Genomic DNA, 19,824 nt, shown 5'->3' with positions numbered 1-19,824 from the left:
CGAGAGTGAAGGGAAGGGGATGGGTTTGAGAGGTAGCGTGAAAGGTTTTTTTTTTTTTTGAGTGAAAGAGAGTGTCTGAGAGAGTGGATTTGTCTGTGTGGGTGAGAGTGACGAAAAATGGAAGATAGTGAGAGATGATTGTGTGAGAGCGTTATGGTGAGAGAATTGTCTGAGTGAGGAGTGATTGAGCGTAGTGATAATGAACAGTGCTGAGATCCTTTTATTTTTTTTATTTTTTTGTCATTTAGTAGAGAGAGAGAGGAGAGGTGAGTGGAGCAGAGGTAGTTGGTTAGGAGTGGAGCAGAGAGACGTTGGGAGATATTTTTGAATTTTTGTTTTTATTATTTATTTATTTTTTAAAAGGGAATCCAATGTATTATTTATATATAATTTTATAATTATCCTAAAAAAAATCTATCTAATATTCATAATACAATAAAATAAAAACTAATAAGAAACTAATTAATATTTTAAAAAAAGATCTAACTAATATTTTACAAAATCTAAATATATAAAAATTAATTAAAATTTAGAAAAAACTAATTAATTCTAATATTTAACTAACAACTAACTAATTCTTAAATTAACAAAAAAAAATAATTAATATTTAATTAAATAAACTAATAATATAAAAAACTAACTAATTCCTAATTAAATACCAAATATTTTTTTAAAACACTAACTAATCATTTTAATTTAAATATCTAAAAAAAGAAAATTACCAATTAAAAAATGAGTATAATTTATTCGGAAAATTTAGACAATTCAACCGATTTTTTATTCTGAAATAAATTCTCTCTGATTGATATTTCCGGCATTTATTCATGATGCAAATGTATGTCATGTTATGTGTATGATGCAAAAAATGAAACTGAAATTAATTTTGAAAAAAATTAAAAAATGCCCGGACAAAATTGGGGTACGACAACTAAAATCTCAAATAAATCTCAAATCAATTAAGAAATTTATGAGAATATTTTTCATAGATTCATCATCATTCAAATATGTTAAGAAAATATTTTTGGCATTTTTGAATATTGGAAACTATTTTAAATGAATTAAAAACAACCAGAAAAGAGAAAATTCACAAAAAATATTAAATGAACTCATAAAAATATTTAAAATCATTTTCAGAAACTAGAATTAAAAAGGGAAATAATGCAATTAGTCCCATATTTTTTGGATTAAAAATGAAGAAGATATGAATTTTTGAAATAAAATGGAATTAAAGAAAATAGAATTAAAAATCAGAAATTAAAAAAATCATGGAGCGTCTGATCTAGTCTCATTAATTGACGTGGCGCATCTGAGGGTAGGGAAACACGCGCGCATGGTGTACGAAAGTCAAAAGAGAAACACATGGCGTTAATGAAAGTCATGTTATTCAAAGGACCAGATTAGATCAGAGAGTCCAGATCCAAGGGCTGGGAACTCAGCCACGTGGGGACGGTAGTGGAAACCACCGTCTTCTCCGGTGAGCTTCACAGTTCCGGCGAAATTTGCAGGTTTTCAAAACTTCATCATTCACGATCCTTATATCTTTGGAAAGTTGGGGTGATGTACATCACCCATGTGCCATTGATTTCCACTCAAAATCACTATAGAGAGAGAAATCGGAGATGGAAATTTATGGTGTTCAAACTGAACTTGATCAATTCATGAAATTAAAAGCTCAGATCAATTGCCTCTCACATGAGGACTTCAGAGGTACCAACAAACACAAGAAAAGATCAGTATCCAAGCAGTTTCGAATAAAAAGAGTTTGAACAACAACCTTTGAAGTGCAGCTTTACAAGACAAAATCTCTTCCAATTCTTTGATGCAGTGTGTTCTTGAGATGACAAGGAAGCAAGGTCTAGGAATTGAAGCTCAATGATCAACCAATGAAGTTCAAAAATTGAACTTGAAAATTGAAAGAGAAAAGCAAAATTCCTTTTAATGGAGGTTGGGATTTTACTTCTGTAGCAATTCAGGCGCCTTGAGGTTGGTTTTGAATAAAGCCAGGCATGTGTATTTATAGCAAGAGATGATGCAAGCAATGGAAAACTCGTGTGTGCATGAGCTTGGGTCCTCCATGCATGGGCCTGTGTAGGCGCATGTGAGGCCCAAACTCAATTGCAAATGCAAGCTAAACATCAGCCAAATGAAATTGGACGTGCAGATTTGATTGAATTGGCTTGTGCATGGAGTTTTGATATGTTATGCATAAATGAACACAAACTGTCACCTCTTCGAAAATGCCCTTTGCCAAATTGAAACATAGGCATGTCGGTAATGGTTGGAAAAGTCTTGACATGAGGAACAAATTTTATGTTGAACAAAAATCCATTTGGAGTTGGGAAATTTATGAAAACAGACCATGAAGTTCAAGGTGCAAAACATGTATATGAAAATTTTGCCATAATGGACCAACTTCAAGCCCTTCTGTTTCAATGATTCAAGTCTCAAATGACAAAATCTTCAACATCAAAGTTGTATATATTTTCAAGACAACTTAAGTAGACATCAAAGTTGTTTCTTTTAGAATTATGAAAATGTGTTCAACATAACAAATTAAGTAGACATCTTAAACTTTCCAATGCATTTGATCCCACCCTAAAATCATGAAAATGAAGGAGTTAGGTCCTTGGGAAGTTGACCCAAAATTAGGGTTTCAGTCAAAATGACCTATAATGTTTTGAAATGAATTATGACCTTACAAGTTTCAAATGAAATTTTTATGAACATGAAAGTTGTTCATATGGTTCTTAATAACATTTTTGTTCTTGGGGTCATTCTCATTTTACAAACACATCAAAAGTTAGGTCTCAGTGGATTTCAAAATAGTCAGATGAATTGACTGATCAACTTCTCAAGTCCAAACATCAAATCTTAATGAATGGATGATTGAGGACACTCACATAAGCTCATATATGCAACAAAAAAATGATGAATGAAATAAATTCCCTTGATTGTATTTGATCATGGGTTGAGGTTGCTTCATGAGCAAGGCACAGTCAATGAACAGATGAATTAGGGTTTCCTTGGGAAACAATCCTCAAGCCCTTTGGTTTATCTTGATCAAATTGACAAATTGAGATACTTGGGAGGCATATATGATTATTGAAATCTTTGAGAACCATTGCCATGCTTGCTTTCACTTTCATCTGGCCATTCTTTGAGCATAGGGGCCTCCTAGGAGCCTTGAATCACATGATTGCTCAAGCTTCAAAACAAACAATGTTAGTGACATGTTTTTGTACTTTTGGTTAGTAAAAAAAATAAGAAAATCAATAATATACAATTCAAGCCTGATTGGTGGTCTCAAACCAACTCACACAAGTCCCAACCCAAGGGTTAAGGAGCCAAGATGCTATGATCCTTGAGGCAAGATGCAAAGTGCAATGATATGATGCCATGAGGGATCTTAGGGTCAAAATTAGGGTCTTACACTAATCATCCCTTATTGGAAAAAAGAACAATCTGGTTTTAAATCAAATTACTCCTTGAATAGCGCATTCAATCTTCACATAATCAAACACAACTTTGCATGAAAAATGCAATATTAAGATACATAACATTCAGACTGAATGTTCTGTATACACATGTCTTAACATCGGATCTGACATCTTAGCTAAATCCTTCACAACCATATTTAAACATCCTGCAGGAAGTTGATATCACATGTCAAGACAACATGCGTGAGAACTTGTGATAACACTAAGTTTTACCAAAATTGATGCCAACACAAAGAACCAACAAACTCCCCCTTTGGCAAATTTTGGCTAAAACATACATTAGATCATATGTTCACAATAAATGCATCAAAGTATCAGTTTAATAGCAGCAGAAGTAAACATACACATATTGCTAGCAAAAATAACAACTAGTAAACACACATGCGCTTGTGCTCAGAACACAACACACCACCCCTTCAGCTAGTCCACACCAAGCACCAATCTGCTTCACACAGACAGAATACTTCCCCCTCTTCTCCCTCTTTGTATCAAACATCCAACATCATCTATAGCTATAGCTACTTATCCCCCTTTTTAGCCAAAAGAAACCAAAGAGACAAAATAAATGTCTATTCAGTCATAAACCAAAATGTCAAAAGTTAAGGGTTACAAAACCAAGTACATATTCAGATGTAAGCAAGCTAAGATACAAACCAACAAAACATGAATACAGCAAAACAAAATTGCCAAAATCAAGAAAATCCATCAAAACAGCAACAAAAACCATCACATCAATAAACACCATCACATCACTAGGGACCAAAGTCAAAGGAGCTAATCAGAGGAGCTTGAGCTTGCAGCTTCATCAGCATCAGAAACAGAATTGCCACTTGTCGCATCATTATTTGTAGACCTCTCACTAGAGGTGTGGGCTTCAGCTTCCTTAGCATGTTACATATTCTCACCTTCAGCTTGCTCCAATCTTGCAATCAGGGCTTCCAACGATTCTTTCCTAGTTATTGCTACCATTATCCCTTCACCCAGCTCTTTACAAGTCTCCTTCAGCTCAGCAATAGTTCCAACTTTTGAGGTTGGCTTTTTCACAGCAGATGTCATGACAATGACTTCAACATGACTGCCTTCAAACAGTTTATAGTGCACTGACAGAGCAGGTTTTCTTCTACTTCGTAAGTCATTAGAATTCAAAATACAAGGGTGTTGATTTAGGATAATCCCACAAATCATAGAGGGAAAGGCAATAGGCAGCTTAACTACATTAGTAGATGCATGCTTGATAATTTGTTCAAATATAAATCTACCATAGTCAAAATTCATTTTGGTTCCAACAACAAAAATAAATCTTCCAAGGGTATCAGCAATTATGGAAATATGGTTGGTATGCACCCAATTTGCAGCTCCTATTTTATGCAATATTGCATACTTTATAGTCAACTTCCCAGCAGGAAGATACTTTTTAATATGCCACCCTTTCACCTACCTTGTTGTAGTTTCTCTACATACCTCATTGTCTGTAGCTTCCAATTCACCTGCACCCTTAACTCTTATTCCCAGAAAATTATTAATGACAGTGGGAGAGAATGTGATACACTTACCTCTCACAAACACTTTGCAAAATTCCTTGTTGTTCTTATCAGCAGTATCCTCAGGAATGTTGACAATGAATTCCTTAACTAAACCCTCATAGCACTGAGAGAACCCAGCCACAGTCTTCATTAACCCAGCAAACTTTATCAGGTCCATGACCTCCTTGACTTCAACAACATCCTTTCCTAACTCTCTTTCCACAGCCACCCTTCTTTGAATCACACATTTCCATTTGGAAGCTCCATCCTCAAGATGGAAAAAAATATTATCCAAATGCACAACAACAACTGTCACAGGGGACTTCTTCACATGGGTCTTCTTCACAGGAGAGATTTCAGGGACATCTTCCTCGACATCCTCTTCAGACTCAGAAACTTCTCTAACCTTCCTCTTCTTTACTTCAACCTTGCTCCAAGATTTGGAAGGACCAGCACCAGCAGTCTTCTTAATTGTTCTAGCTGACATCAGTTCAGCCATAGATCTTCCTTTTCTAGTCTTCATACGCTTAGCCACACTTGGCTTTAAGTGATGAAGTAAGTTATCCTCTTGATCATCAGACCTATCATCCTCTAGGTCAATCACATCATTTGTAACATCATGCTTCTCAGAATAGGAAGCATTTGCAGTTTTAGATGCCACTGGTTTTCCTTTACCAAACACAGTTTGCCCTAGGGAGCACAAACCTTCAGCAGCCATGTCCTTCTCAGAACTGGAGGAATCGTCATTCTTCTTACTATGTTGTTTAACCTCAGGAGAGGGGTACATTTTAGACAGGGGAGTAGAGACTCCCTTCATAGAATGTCCTTCATTAAGGATTCTAGTGACTAGGTTTCGAATGACACAATCAGTGTGGTGTATATCTTCCTTAGAACTAGTGGCATGAGTTGAGCTAGAAGGGATACTAGTGTTGTTACCTTGATTGGGGAATGCAGAAGAGGATGCATCCATGGGATGGTTCAAATCAAGGGCCTTGCAGGGAATAACTGATAGAGGAACCACATCGAGAATCTCATCATTGTGAAAGTTTGTGGAAGGAGCGCTAACCTTTTGAGTGGACTTAGTAGTTTTTGAAGCAGTAGTAGTTTGATGTTGGGACATTTTGACGTTTCTGTGGAAAAATTGAAGTTGCCCTTGCAGAGGAGTGTGAGGAAGAAGAAGGAAGTTGGAAGAGTTGGAGTAGGTAGTGAGGTTGTGAGGGTTGTGTGTGAAAAGGTAATAGATGGTATTTCCAAAACTAGGTGATGATTTACCATAATGGGGGCGCTTTATTTTAGCCACATAGACACTACTTTGCTCACTTTTCCCACTCCATATTAATTGCTACAAGTATTCATAAATGTAAAGCCCTAATTTTCCTCTCAGGACTTCAAACTGATTTGCATCCAATGCCTTTGTAAAAATATCAGCTAACTGATAACACTGAAATTTACCATATTTTCGACTCCGATTTCACATGCATTCTAGTTGTTTTATTATCATTTTGTTGTGTTATTGCTATGTTTTCCTTTGTTTTCAGGTTTTTACTTTAATCGGAGCCCCGATCGAGAAAAGGAGTGAAAAAGAGCTAAAAACCCTAAAATTCAGCATTTTGTACTTGTGGCCTACCCCATGGCTGGCGCCATAGACCCTGCCATGACGTGTCCAAGCTCAACTTCCCTCAACTTCCATGTTCCCCACTACTTCCACTAAGGCGCCTCAGATTGGCCTTGTGGCGGGCGCCATGGCCTTGTGGCGGGTGCCACAAGAGGAAAAGTATTCCCTCCCATTTTCAAGTTGAAGGGCATCCTTGTCATTTCCATCTTTTTACTTGCTTATAAATAGAAACTCCAAATCACTTTTACAATCATCCAAACTTAGAGCAGAGGCAAACTCAGAGCAACTTTGTTTCACTTAGGCATATATTCAGTATTATAAAGTGGTAATCGCTTCGCATTGGAGTGTTACCACAATTGTGTAATCAAGTCTGTGATAGAGTCTGTAATCGAGTTTGGAGCACTTTGGAAGGAAGTTAATCCTACCGCCATTTTCATTTCCGCTTTGCAGTTTATTCAACCCTCCGATTGTAGCAGGTTTTTATTACTTGTCTTTATCTTATTTATTTTCCCGCACTCGCTTTACTTTTATTTATTTCCTCGCACTCGCTTTAAATTATTTATTTTCCCGCACTCACTTTACTTTTATTTATTTCCTCGCACTTGCTTTAAATTATTTATTTTCCCGCACTCGCTTTACTTTTATTTATTTCCTTGCACTCGCTTTACTTTATTTATTTCTCTCACTCGCTTTACTTTATTTATTTCCCGCACTCGCTTTACTTTATTTATTTCTCGCACTCGCTTTAAATTATTTATTTTCCGCACTCACACTACTTTTATTTATTTTAATGCACTTTTACTTTACCATGTCTAACTAAATTTATAAGGTTAGAATGTAAGGATCGTAATCGAACCGATAATCCGTACAATTGTTTGTAGAAGCACTTAAGGGCTATTTTAACTTTCAAGTTAAGTTTTCCTGCACTTCAATTCCGTTGGGTAAGATCGAAAGTCGTCCAACGTCTATCTAAACTTAATTATTTTTAACTATTTCAAAAACAGCGAAAGCGCTTTGTTTAGTTCATTAGGAGTTTTTAACTTAAGAAGAAAAGAGATTTTAAAACTATTTTTGGACGCGTTTATAAGTTTAGAGTCTGGCTCGTGAGAACCTCTTTTGGTTAAGAAATCCAGGTTATAATACTTTTCAACTTAGCCAAGATACTATATTTCTTAAAAATAGGTTTACTACTCTAACGCAATGCGCGCCTTTTTATAAGTGACAATAAGAGGGTTTGATTAGGGAGTACAACTCGGTTCTGAATACGCGAAAGCGACAGTTCCTGTTAAATTAGTTCTTTTCAAAGTAGGAAACACTACCCATAAGTAGCTCTATTAGCAAGTACTTGGATTATTAATTGATTACGTGAATTATATTCAACCCTGTCTTTATTAATTAATCTTTATTCAACACTTTACTTTTCATTGCACACTCCAAAAACACCTATTTTGATTGCCTTTGATAAACACCATAACAATAGATAACGATAGATTGACACTTGGTCTTTGTGGATTCTTTCATAGAATTAAGAGAGCTATGGCCGAAGATCAAAACCAAAGACCTATGGCCGAAGATCAAAACCAAAGACCCTCTGGTGGAACCTGAACGTTACGCTCACGCACGTTTATTCTTTCATAGAATTAAGAGAGCTATGGCCGAAGATCAAAACCAAAGACCTCTTAAGGATTTCGCTCAACCATCAAATGAAGAACCTAGTTCTAGTATAGTAAACCCAACCATCCCAGCTAATAATTTTGAACTTAAACCATCCATGTTGCAACTAGTGCAACAGAGACAATTCGCAGGTCTCTCTACTGAGAACCCAAACCAACATTTAAAAATATTTCTTCAATTAGCAGACACTTTTAAAACCAATGAAGCTTCTCCTAAGGCAATACGTTTAAGATTATTTCCTTTTTCCCTCAGAGATAAAGCCCTATCATGGTTAGATTCCCTTCCACCCAATTCCATTACGACTTGGGATAACCTTATAAGAGTATTCCTTGCTAGATATTTTCCCCCTAGTAAGACCGCCGTTCTTCGAAACCATATAACTAGATTTACCCAAAACCAAGGAGAATCGTTGTTCGAAGCTTGGGAGAGATATAAAGAGTTGTTACGAGCATGGCCACATCATGGTTTAAAAAATTGGTTAATCATTCAAACCTTCTATAATGGACTTCATTATAACACAAAGATGACCATCGACGCTGCCGCAGGCGGTGCTCTGATGAACAAACCTTATCCTGAAGCTAGTGCCCTCATTGAAGATATGGCTCAAAACCATCAATCATGGGGAGTCGAATGAGAGACAGTTGAGAAGAAGGAAGCCCAAGGAGGAGTGCATGAACTAAGCTCTATAGACATGATGCAAGCTAAAATGGACGCATTAGCCCTCAAAGTCGAGCATATGTGCATAAACCCGAATACTGTAGCCGCAGTCTCGTCGGATTATGAGATATGTGGAACCAAAGGACACCGATTTGCAGAATGCAGTCTATTAAACGAAACCCACTCTGAGCAAGTGAATTACACCCAAGGGAACCCATATTCGAATACCTATAACCCTGGATGGAGGAATCACCCGAACTTCTCTTATAAAAACAATAACCCTATTCAAAACAATGCACCTCCGAGACCTAGCTATCAAGCCCCTAGATCAAATCAACCTATGCAACCTGTGCCACCAAAGCCGAGCCTTGAGAAAATTATGGAAAATTTTATCACCGCTCAAACCCAACAAAACAAGGAGTTCATGAACCAAAACATTCATGTTAACGAATTGATTACTCAGTTAGGAACCAAGGTTGACCAAATAGTTACTCATACTAAGATGCTTGAAACCCAGATCTCTCAGGTAGTAATAAACCAATCCCCTCAGACTACACCTGGAGGACAATTCCCTGGACAACCTCAACAAAATCCGAGAGGACAAGCCAATGCCATTACCCTACGAAGTGGGAACGCTTATGATGAGACACCAAACCCTAGATTGAGTGAACCCGAAACTTCTAAGGAATGTACCAAAACCACGGACGAAGTAAAGGAACCAGAGGAATCTGAAAACCAGGAAGGTCGAGATAAAGGAGAAGAACCTAAAGACAAAACTTACGTACCACCCCCGCCATATAAACCACCTATACCATATCCTCAAAGACTCAAACAAATCTAGACCAATAAACCGTATCAAAAATTTATTAAAGTTATAGAAAAACTTCATGTAGAAATCCCTTTCACATAAGCCATCACCCAAATACCTTCTTATGCAAAGTTTCTCAAAGACATCCTTACCAACAAACGTAGACTTGACGATCCAAAGCCTTTGGAATGTAATGCTATTTCCGAGGACAAATTAGCAAAGAAAGATAAAGATCCTGGAAATTTCTCCATTCCTTGCCTTTTGGGTAATCATGTCATCGAAAAAGCTTTTCTAGACTTAGGAGCTAGTGTGAGCCTAATGCCTTTAGCGGTTTGTGAGAGGTTAAACTTAGGAGAATTACAGCCCATTAAGATGTCACTTCAGTTAGCCGATAGATCTGTTAAATATCCGATAGGCATTTTAGAAGATGTTCCTGTTAGGATAGGTCAGTTATTTATCCCTACTGATTTTGTTGTCATGGACATCAAAGAGGACATTGATATACCAATCCTTCTAGGTAGACCATTCTTATCGACTGCAGGAGCCATAATAGATGTCAAGAAAGGAAAGTTGACATTTGAGGTAGGTGACGAGAAAATAGAATTTATACTTTCGAAATTTCTTATGGTACCTATGATGGGAGACTCGTGTTATGCCTTAGATATCATTGATGAATGTGTTAGAGAATTAGAACAAAAAGAAATTATAAAAACAGTTAAGTTACCATCAATTCTCATAAGGGAAGATGATGACTTTAAGAAACCCTACATCGATGATAACCTTTACGAATGTTTATCCCTTACTCCAGATCATATGCCATGCCCTAAGAAACCGACCTTAGAACTTAAGGAACTACCTAAGAACCTGAGATATGAGTTCCTCGATGAAAAGATGAACCGTCCAGTTATAGTCAGTGCTACCTTGAGCCAAGAGGAGACGAACCAACTTTTAGACGTTTTATGAAGATATCCCTCAGCCTTAGGATATAATATCTCTAACCTGAAAGGTATAAGCCCATCTGTATGCATGCATCAGATTTCACTAGAAGAAGATTCAAAACCCTCCAGAGAACATCAGAGAAGAATAAACCCTATAATGAGTGATGTTGTTAAAAAGGAAGTTCTTAAGTTACTTGAGGCAGGTATAATCTATCAGATCTCGGATAGTAAATGGGTGAGCCCTGTGCATGTAGTACCTAAAAAGGGAGGCATCACAGTCGTGCAAAATGATAAAGGCGAACATGTAGCAAAACATTTAGAAGGAGGATGGCGGATGTGTATAGATTATAGAAAATTAAATAAAGCAACTAGGAAGGATCATTTCCCTTTACCATTTATAGACCAGATGTTGGAGCGTCTAGCCAGACACTCTTACCTCTGTTATCTAGATGGATACTCTGGATTCTTCGAAATACCTATCCACCCCGAAGATCAAGAAAAAACTACCTTTACATGCCCTTATGGAACTTTTTCCTACAGACGAATGACGTTCGGCCTCTGTAATGCCCCAGCTACTTTCCAACGCTGCATGATGTCAATCTTTGCAGATTACCTTGATGGTATCATGGAAGTGTTTATGGATGATTTCTCGGTTTGCGGATTTGATTTCCGTAATTGTCTAGCAAACCTTGAGAAAATCCTGGAGAGATGCGTGGAGGTAAACCTCGTGCTAAACTGGGAAAAGTGTCATTTCATGGTGACCGAAAGAATAGTTTTAGGACATATAGTTCCGAAAAAGGTATAGAGGTAGATAAAGCTAAAATAGAAGTTATAGAAAACCTAAAACCACCAAAAACCATCAGAGAAGTCCGAAGCTTTCTTGGACACGCTGGATTCTACCGGCGTTTTATTAAGGACTTCTCCAAAATAACTAAACCTTTAACTGGACTTTTAATGAAAGATGTTGAATTCATTTTCGATGAAAAATGTAATGACGCATTTAATCTTTTAAAGCAAGCATTAGTATCTGCACCCATTATGAAACCACCTGATTGGTCAGAACCGTTTGAGATAATGTGCGATGCTAGTGACTATGCAGTTGGAGCTGTTCTAGGACAAAGGAAAGATAAAAAATTACATGCCATTTATTATGCCAGTAGAACCCTAGATGCTGCCCAACTTAACTATGCAACAACTGAAAAAGAATTACTCGCTGTAGTTTTCGCTATAGACAAATTTAGATCTTATCTAGTAGGAGCAAAAATTATAGTTTACACCGATCATGCTGCCATTCGTTACCTATTAAGTAAAAAAGATGCCAAGCCCAGGTTACTCCGATGGATTCTATTACTACAAAAGTTTGATTTAGACATAAGAGATAAAAAAGGCACTGAAAATGTAGTAGTCGATCACCTTTCTAGGCTAGAACATCTAAAACCTGAACTAGTACCCATAAACGATGATTTCGCCTATGATAGACTGATCGCTAGGGTAGAAACCATTGAAGATAATAACCTAGATCCTGATGAGCACTCCCAAAATTCCTTAGCAATAAGTAACGTACCCTGGTATGCAGACTTCGTTAATTACCTAGTTGCTGATATAGTACCCCCTGATCTTGACTACCACCGCAAGAAGAAATTCTTCCACGATGTAAGACACTTCTATTAGGACGAACCGCTCCTTTTCAAAAGGGGTAAAGATGGCATTTTTTGTCGTTGCGTTCCAGAAGAAGAGGTAAATAGTATTATCGAGCATTGTCATTCTGCACCTTATGGTGGACATGCGAGCACCTCTAAGACATACGCCAAGATTCTTCAAGTTGGCCTATTCTGGCCTACCATGTGGCGTGATAGATGCCAACGCACTGGAAACATTTCAAGGCGTGATGAAATGCCTCTAAGAAACATTCAGGAAGTAGAACTCTTTTACGTATGGGGTATAGATTCATGGGACCTTTCCCACCATCCTTAGGAAACAGGTATATCTTAGTAGCTGTAGACTATGTGTCTAAGTGGATTGAAGATATAGCTGCACCCATAAATGACACTAGGGTAGTAATTAAACTATTTAAAAACTATATATTCCCTAGATTTGGAACACCACATTTAGTCATAAGCGATGGAGGATCACACTTTATATCGAGAATATTTGACAAACTTTTAAGAAAATATGGAGTTAGGCATAGAGTAGCAACACCATACCACCCACAGACTAGTGGCCAAGTAGAAGTATCTAATAGGGAGATAAAACAAATCCTAGAGAAAACTGTTTCTATTTCTAGGAGATACTGGTCTCAGAAGCTTCAAGAAGCATTATGGGCCTACAGAACCGCTTTCAAAACCCCTATAGGAACTACTCCTTATCAACTAGTTTATGGAAAATCCTGTCACTTACCGTTCGAATTAGAGCATAAGGCCTATTGGGCCATTAAAACTTTGAATTTAGACTACCAAGCCGCTGGAGAAAAGCGTACCCTAGACATTCATAAACTAGAAGATCTTAGGCAATCTGCCTACGAGAATGCAAAAATATATAAACAGGGGACAAAAGCCTATCACGACAAAAGAATAATAAAGAAAAAATTCAATATAGGCGATCCTGTTCTCCTTTTCAACTCTAGGTTACGACTCTTCCCTGGAAAGCTACGTTCAAGATGGATTGGTCCTTTCGAAGTATCCAAGATTCTGAGATCCGGATCCGTGGAAATCAAGAACGATACCTGTAGTTCATTCGTTGTAAATGGACAAAGACTGAAGCTCTACGAAGGAGGAGACATTCCAGCATACTACTCAAGCCTAAAGCAAGTACGAGATGAAAGGAATTGGACCTACGCTTTAGATGCTCCACCTGTTTTGGGTCCTCTTCCTCCTAACATTCCTGATGAGGCGGGACATGACACTGATGATGAATATAATCGGAGAGAGAGAGATCTCTCGTACCCGATGTGTCCCCCCATCATCTTTCACCATCACACACCGCACCATCTTTTTCTTCTGCAGGTACCACTCCTGGATTTTATATTACGGAGGAGATGTGGCGCGACCACATGGCTAGAGAGCAAAGGCGTGATGACCTACTCTCTACCATCCAACAACAGCTGGCGAATAACATGAGCTTCATGCAAGAGTCGCAGCGGAGGACAGACAGGTCCTATGACACTGTTCTACAATCCCTGCAGACAATCACAGATGCACAAGCCCGTCAGCAACACTACCACCAGAGACACATGGCACTCATTGAAGCCACTCAAGGTTCCATTATGGGTAACCTTCTAGAGGTGAGGACCGCTCAGGATGCCCTGCAGGCGAGGATGGATCAGAGAGACCGTCGTCGTACGCGATCCCGTTGTCCACCTCAGGATGGCGAGGGCACTAGTGGTCAACAATAGGTTGTCAGGTAACTCTTCCCTTATCTTATTTCGAAACATTGGGGACAATGTTCGATTCAAGTGTGGGAGGAGACTCTATCGTCTTTTCTTTATTACCTTTCTCTTTTTTTCCTTTATCGCTTTTTCTTTGCTGTTTTTAGATAGTTTATTTATTGTTATTTCCTTTTTAGTTGTTTATTTTGCTTTTTAGCATAATGCATGAGTCTGACGAGTCACCATATATAGTATATCTTTAGTACAATCCTACCTCCCCATACCTTTAGCCCCACCGGAAAAAAAAATTGCAAAAGAAAATAGTGTTATTCCGAAAGTTTTCAGGTTTTAAAGACATGTTTTGAGTAAGGATGCGGTGACTTGGGAGAACTTTGCGAAACATCAGTATTATGTTAGCACCATAATCTTCGTAAATATAGGAATCATTCCTGAAACCCCATATACCATGGCCTTAATCATCATTTCTGTATAAGTCCTCAGTAGTTTATCTCAGCAGTCAGCTCCAGCCTACGCATCCTCTACGTAGGGGACCGATGCAAATAAGTGAATGATCCAGAAAAACAAAAAAAATAAAAGAAAGCAAAAAGGCAACTCCGGTATAGGTGACCCTCACAAAGTCATTTAAACCAAAGAATTGTAAAAAAAAAATTGCTACAAAAAGAAAAATAAAAAGAAAAAGAAAAAGAAAAACTTACCCACTATTGGTTGGTTCAGAGGTATCTAGCACTGAACTCAGTAGGGCGGATTACGATCCGATCCCCCACAACTACAGTTGGGTCCAATAAAAGGGTTTACACATATTTATGTGCCAGCAACCCCATGCTCAGATCATAATCACTAACAGGCCACTCTACTATGAAGCATGTACGGATAATGGGCTTAATGTGACTGCGCTTGAATGAAAAGGACACAAAAAGAGATGAAGAGGCAGGCCTAAGTATTGTGGGATAACACTAAGTTGAAAATCCTGCACAACCATATTTAAACATCCTGCAGGAAGTTGATATCACATGTCAAGACAACATGCGTGAGAACTTGTGATAACACTAAGTTTTACCAAAATTGATGCCAACACAAAGAACCAACAAACTCCCCCTTTGGCAAATTTTGGCTAAAACATACATTAGATCATATATTCACAATAAATCAATCAAAGTATCAGTTTAGTAGCAGCAGAAGTAAACATACACATATTGCTAGCAAAAATAACAACTAGTAAACACACATGCGCTTGTGCTCAGAACACAACACACCACCCATTCAGCTAGTCCACACCAAGCACCAATCTTCTTCACACAAACATAATACTTCCCCCTCTTCTCCCTCTTTGTATCAAACATCCAACATCATTTATATCTATATCTACTTACCCCCCTTTTTAGCCAAAAGAGACCAAAGAGACAAAATAAATGTCTATTCAGTCATAAACCAAAATGTCAAAACTTAAGGGTTACAAAACCAAGTACATATTCAGCTGTAAGCAAGCTAAGATACAAACCAACAAAACATGAATACAGCAAAACAAAATTGCCAAAATCAAGACAATCCATCAAAACAGCAACAAAAACTATCACATCAATAAACACCATCACATCACTAGGGACCAAAGTCAAAGGAGCTAATCAGAGGAGCTTGAGCTTGCAGCTTCATCAGCATCAGAAACAGAATTGCCACTTGTCGCATCATTATTTGCAGACCTCTCACTAGAAGTGTGGGCTTCAGCTTCCTTAGTGTAGTACCTCAAATTTGCACCTCCCATCTGTATATACATTTCATTTTTAGGACAATAACATTGCATTGTCATTGCATAGTCCATTACATTGCATCAGTCAAGACTGGTCAGGAGATTCAACTGTGCAAGGCAACAAGAGCATTCTCCATGAGATCAAAGCCCTAGGGTGGTTCCAATGAGCTCACATGACCCAAGGATCACTTTGAAGTAGCTTGGCCGAGTGTTGAAGGCTCATAACTCATCAGTACATGTGCAAGTCATTTGAGGCCCATAGAAGTCAACTGCAAAGTCAATTGTGGATTTGGAGGTGGGAAGTGGTTAGAGATGCTTCATTCATGTTCAAACAAGTCTTATTTGACATTTCAAACACCAACATTGAAGAGTTTGAAGTCAGGTCAATACTTTCCCAAAATAGCAGGTGACATGTAATTTGAACTTTCCAAAAATGGAAAGGTTTTAGACCAACTTCAACTCAATATTATATCATCAAGAAAGCTTCAAATGAAATTTTGTCCAACATGAAAGTTAAAGATATTTCTCTCCCATTTCCAAAAAGTTCAAGATCATGAATTTCTAATGTGTGGTTGAGGAGATATGATCCAATCATGGCAAAGTGTGTTTTAAACTTCAAATGGGCATAACTTTTGAACCAAAGCTCCAAAATGAGTGGTTCTTTTTGCATTTTGTTCATCATAACATGTGCTTTCCAAACATCTCATTACATGGCATAAATTTCCATTGCATGATCATGTGCTCACTCATGAAGTTTTTCGAAGAAAAATTTCTAAAATCATTTTGGATGATCATGAGCATAAAATACCAATTCAAAAGTGTGCATGGGCCTTGTTTAAGAGGATTTGGATCAGATTTGTGTACTGTTCACGTGGCTTTTCATGCATGGGGGTGAGAATACCATTTTGCACATACACCTTAAAACTTGTTAATCTTGATTAGCTTTGGTTAAAACAGATTTTCAGCATCATTAGCATGGGGTATATAAGGATAATCTCAACTATTTTCATCATGAACATTCATTTTCAGATCTAGATTCAAGAATCATCAAATTTTTTCTCTCAAAATATTTTTCAAATTCTTCACACAAGAGCATTTTCTAGTGATGAATTCATGATCAGGAAGCATTGTTAAGCAAGTTTGAACGTGAATTCGAAGCAAATCGTGCCAGTTTGGACCAGATTCAAAGCTTGAAGCATCCATGGAATTTTCAAAACCTATTGAATTCACGTGCAATTGAGCTTGAATCTCACCAGTAATCATCTCCACAAGCATTGTAGAGGAGTTTGGAACCATCACAAGCCTTGGATAGCACGATTTCAGCTTGCTGCTCTTCAAGAGGTTATGATTCGATCTCTCTAATTTTGAAATTCATTAGGATATTCGTATAGATCTTGGCTTGGTGATGATTCTGATACAAAGATTGATTGAAATGGTGCTGTATTGTGGAAGTTATGCATGTTTGAAAGTTTGATGTTCAATCTTATTTCCTTCGATTCTACTTGTGTATGTTGATTCATGCTTAGCTTTTAGGTGATCTTCAATCTCCATTGAAAGATCTACACATTGGTGTATTTAGTTTGGATTTCTGGAGAATTTTTTTCTGGAATTGTATGAACATCATGCACTGTTCATCTTCTTCGTGAGGAAGAAGATGAAGATCATCTTAGGCCACGGTTTCTGCATTAGGCCACGCTTTCCCTGCGTTTTCCATGCTGGCCTAGGGTTTGTTGGTGATTGGTCCACACAGCTTCCACGTATTGCCATGCTTGCAGTTTCATTGGCTCAGGTTGTTTGACTGAGCGCTGACTGGTGACTGGGCGTCCTAGTCATTAATGAAACGGTGCGTTTCAGCACCTGGAGCGCGCCACTTTTTGAACTCACACCGAGTTCGATTCCCAGCGAGGGGATTTTTTCAAATTGCCATGCGTTTTTCACTTTCCCTCCATATTTGACCATGCTATTCATTGTTGATTTCAAATTTTTCCTCAACTTCAAAAAAACATATAAAATAGAAAAATGCATCAATTTCACTCCAATATTTTGCATAATGCTCCTTATCCTGTATAGTTTCTTATGAGCATGGGTATTCAAGTTGTGCTTGGCTGGAAAAATATTTTGTGCTAGGATGTTTGAATACATATGCATGTGTGATATTGCCTTGCTTATCCCTTTGTGAAATGCTTGTTTCTTATCCAATGGCTTTGAAATTTTGTGTGTAGCTTCTTGACACATTTATGAACATTTTGGCTTTGGTTTGACATTTTTCCCATGTTCCATTTCTGTTTTATGATTGTGCTAACTTGGTGTGACAATTTGTGTCACACATTTGATTGCTTGAATTGTACAATGTGATTGCCATGCCAATTGATCTCCAATGCTTCTGATTTTTTGTATGTTGATGATGTTAGATGTCTTGAATATGCATGAATTTTTCCAGAATTTTTTGAATCATTTCTGTTTTGATTTGAATTTTTCATTCATGATGATCACATATGACCTTTGAAAGTGCCTTTAACTTCACTTGATCATGAAATGCATTTGGTTAATGATTTTGATGTGAGTCTTTTTAGGATATGTCAATATGTGTTTGAAGTTGCTTCATGTCAAGTTTGAGGTTCTGTTTTGACTTTTTGACCCTCTTTTGACCCTAGGCTTTGACCTAGTGGTTTGGACTTATCATTTGAGTTGTGATTTCAGGTTCAGATGCACATTGCCATGATTGGAGTGACTCATTCATTTAAGCCTGATTATTGGTTGATGTTGGCTAACACTGTGTTGTTTTGTAGGATTTGAGAACAAATTCACTTGTGCTTGTGCCTTGCTCGTTGTTGCCTGATGCTTTGTCTGTCTGTGTGATTAACTGTTGTTTGTTTGTCTGTACAGTTGAACTGATTGGTTTATATTTTTTCACAGGTACCTAAGTTGCTTTAAGTTCATTTGAACTTGCTTTGCTAGCTTGTGGTTTGCTTGCCACTGAGGTATAACTCCTTTGACTTCATGTAGTCTGGAAGACCTGTCTTGTTATGTGGGCAGGCACCTGTCTGAAGCCCTCCTTAAGAGGCAATGCTTGTGAATGTTTACTTTTGTACCAAGCAGGTAAAGACCTCTTTAGAGGCAATTGGCAGATAAAAGGGATGTGCAATCCATCCCCTGCTATTCAGTTGTGTCATTCACTCTGCTCACACACCATGTGTTGATGCATTGTGGATAATAACCCAAGATCATGTTGTGTCAGTCACTTGTAGAGAAGAGTTCCTACATTCTGAACTCCCACACTTTCTATTTTGAGTCAAGCTCTCCCAGGCTAGGGATAAGAGCTGTGAGGTCTTACCCTCACTTCCCATTTCATCTGCTTCACCCTAACTCTCAATGTTAGGGTTAAGAGCTAAAAACACCTCATTCCAGTTGGCTTGTTTTTACAGCCTAGCCTTGTATGAGCCCAATTGTTTGCATATAGTGTGTGTGCTTGCTTTATTGTGCTTGTATGTGTTTGACTGTGCTGTTTAGGATAGCTTGCTTCCTGTGCAAGTTAGGATAGAAACCTCAACATAGGGATCGTATGCATGACAACTTCTAGGCTCGAGTCGTAGTCTCCCTAGTAGTTTGTGTCTCCATTTGTTTCTGGTTAGGTTAGAAGTTCTTTCCCCGTGTAGGGGAACTACGTCGCCCTGATCCTCATACCAGATGAGGTACGTAGGCAGGAGATGAACTGATCTCTCTGGGCGCCCTTTTTCTTTCTCAACCCTTTGTGTGTGTTTGGAGTCCGACATAAGTCCAGCGATTGACAATGGGTTTCCTGTGTCTTGTTTTCTTGTTGGAGTCTGACGTAAGTCCAACGATTGGCAGTCGGTTTCCTGTGTGTGTGTTTGTCGGTTCGGAGTCTGATGTAAGTCCAGCGATTGGCATTCGGTTTCCATGTTTGCCTGTTTGTATGGAGTCTGACGTAAGTCCAGCGATTGGCAGTCAGTTTCCTGTGTGGT

The 19,824-nt window shown here is 38.0% G+C and overlaps 1 protein-coding gene and 1 non-coding gene across 2 annotated transcripts; both read right to left on the bottom strand.

Annotated features, from left to right (window-relative positions):
* Positions 1 to 4,388: 4,388 nt before the first annotated feature.
* LOC127102581 (uncharacterized) lies at positions 4,389 to 5,807 on the bottom strand. Its single transcript, XM_051039935.1, has 3 exons — positions 5,625 to 5,807; positions 4,959 to 5,537; positions 4,389 to 4,532 (listed from the first exon to the last, which is right to left on the bottom strand). The coding sequence occupies exons 1-3, from the start codon at positions 5,805 to 5,807 to the stop codon at positions 4,389 to 4,391; spliced, it is 906 nt and encodes a 301-aa protein (XP_050895892.1).
* A 2,863-nt stretch (positions 5,808 to 8,670) lies between these two features.
* Positions 8,671 to 8,777, bottom strand: LOC127108921 (small nucleolar RNA R71). Its single transcript, XR_007796419.1, has one exon. It is a non-coding gene; the product is annotated as a small nucleolar RNA R71 (small nucleolar RNA).
* Between the last annotated feature and the right edge of the window lie 11,047 nt (positions 8,778 to 19,824).

Source organism: Lathyrus oleraceus, chromosome 7 (genome assembly GCF_024323335.1).
Source record: "Lathyrus oleraceus cultivar Zhongwan6 chromosome 7, CAAS_Psat_ZW6_1.0, whole genome shotgun sequence".
Classification (NCBI taxonomy): Eukaryota; Viridiplantae; Streptophyta; class Magnoliopsida; order Fabales; family Fabaceae; genus Lathyrus; species Lathyrus oleraceus.
This window is presented reverse-complemented; position numbering and strand designations above follow the sequence as displayed.

Bases quoted from the DNA above. Each gene is read 5' to 3' on its own strand.
- LOC127102581 (XM_051039935.1), bottom strand. From the start codon at position 5,807: ATGTACCCCTCTCCTGAGGTTAAACAACATAGTAAGAAGAATGACGAT. The intron at 5,538-5,624 runs GTGATTGACCTA...AAGCGTATGAAG, and splicing joins AGCATGATGTTACAAATGAT to ACTAGAAAAGGAAGATCTAT. The intron at 4,533-4,958 runs GTATGTAGAGAA...GCTGTGAAAAAG, and splicing joins TGGAAGCTACAGACAATGAG to CCAACCTCAAAAGTTGGAAC.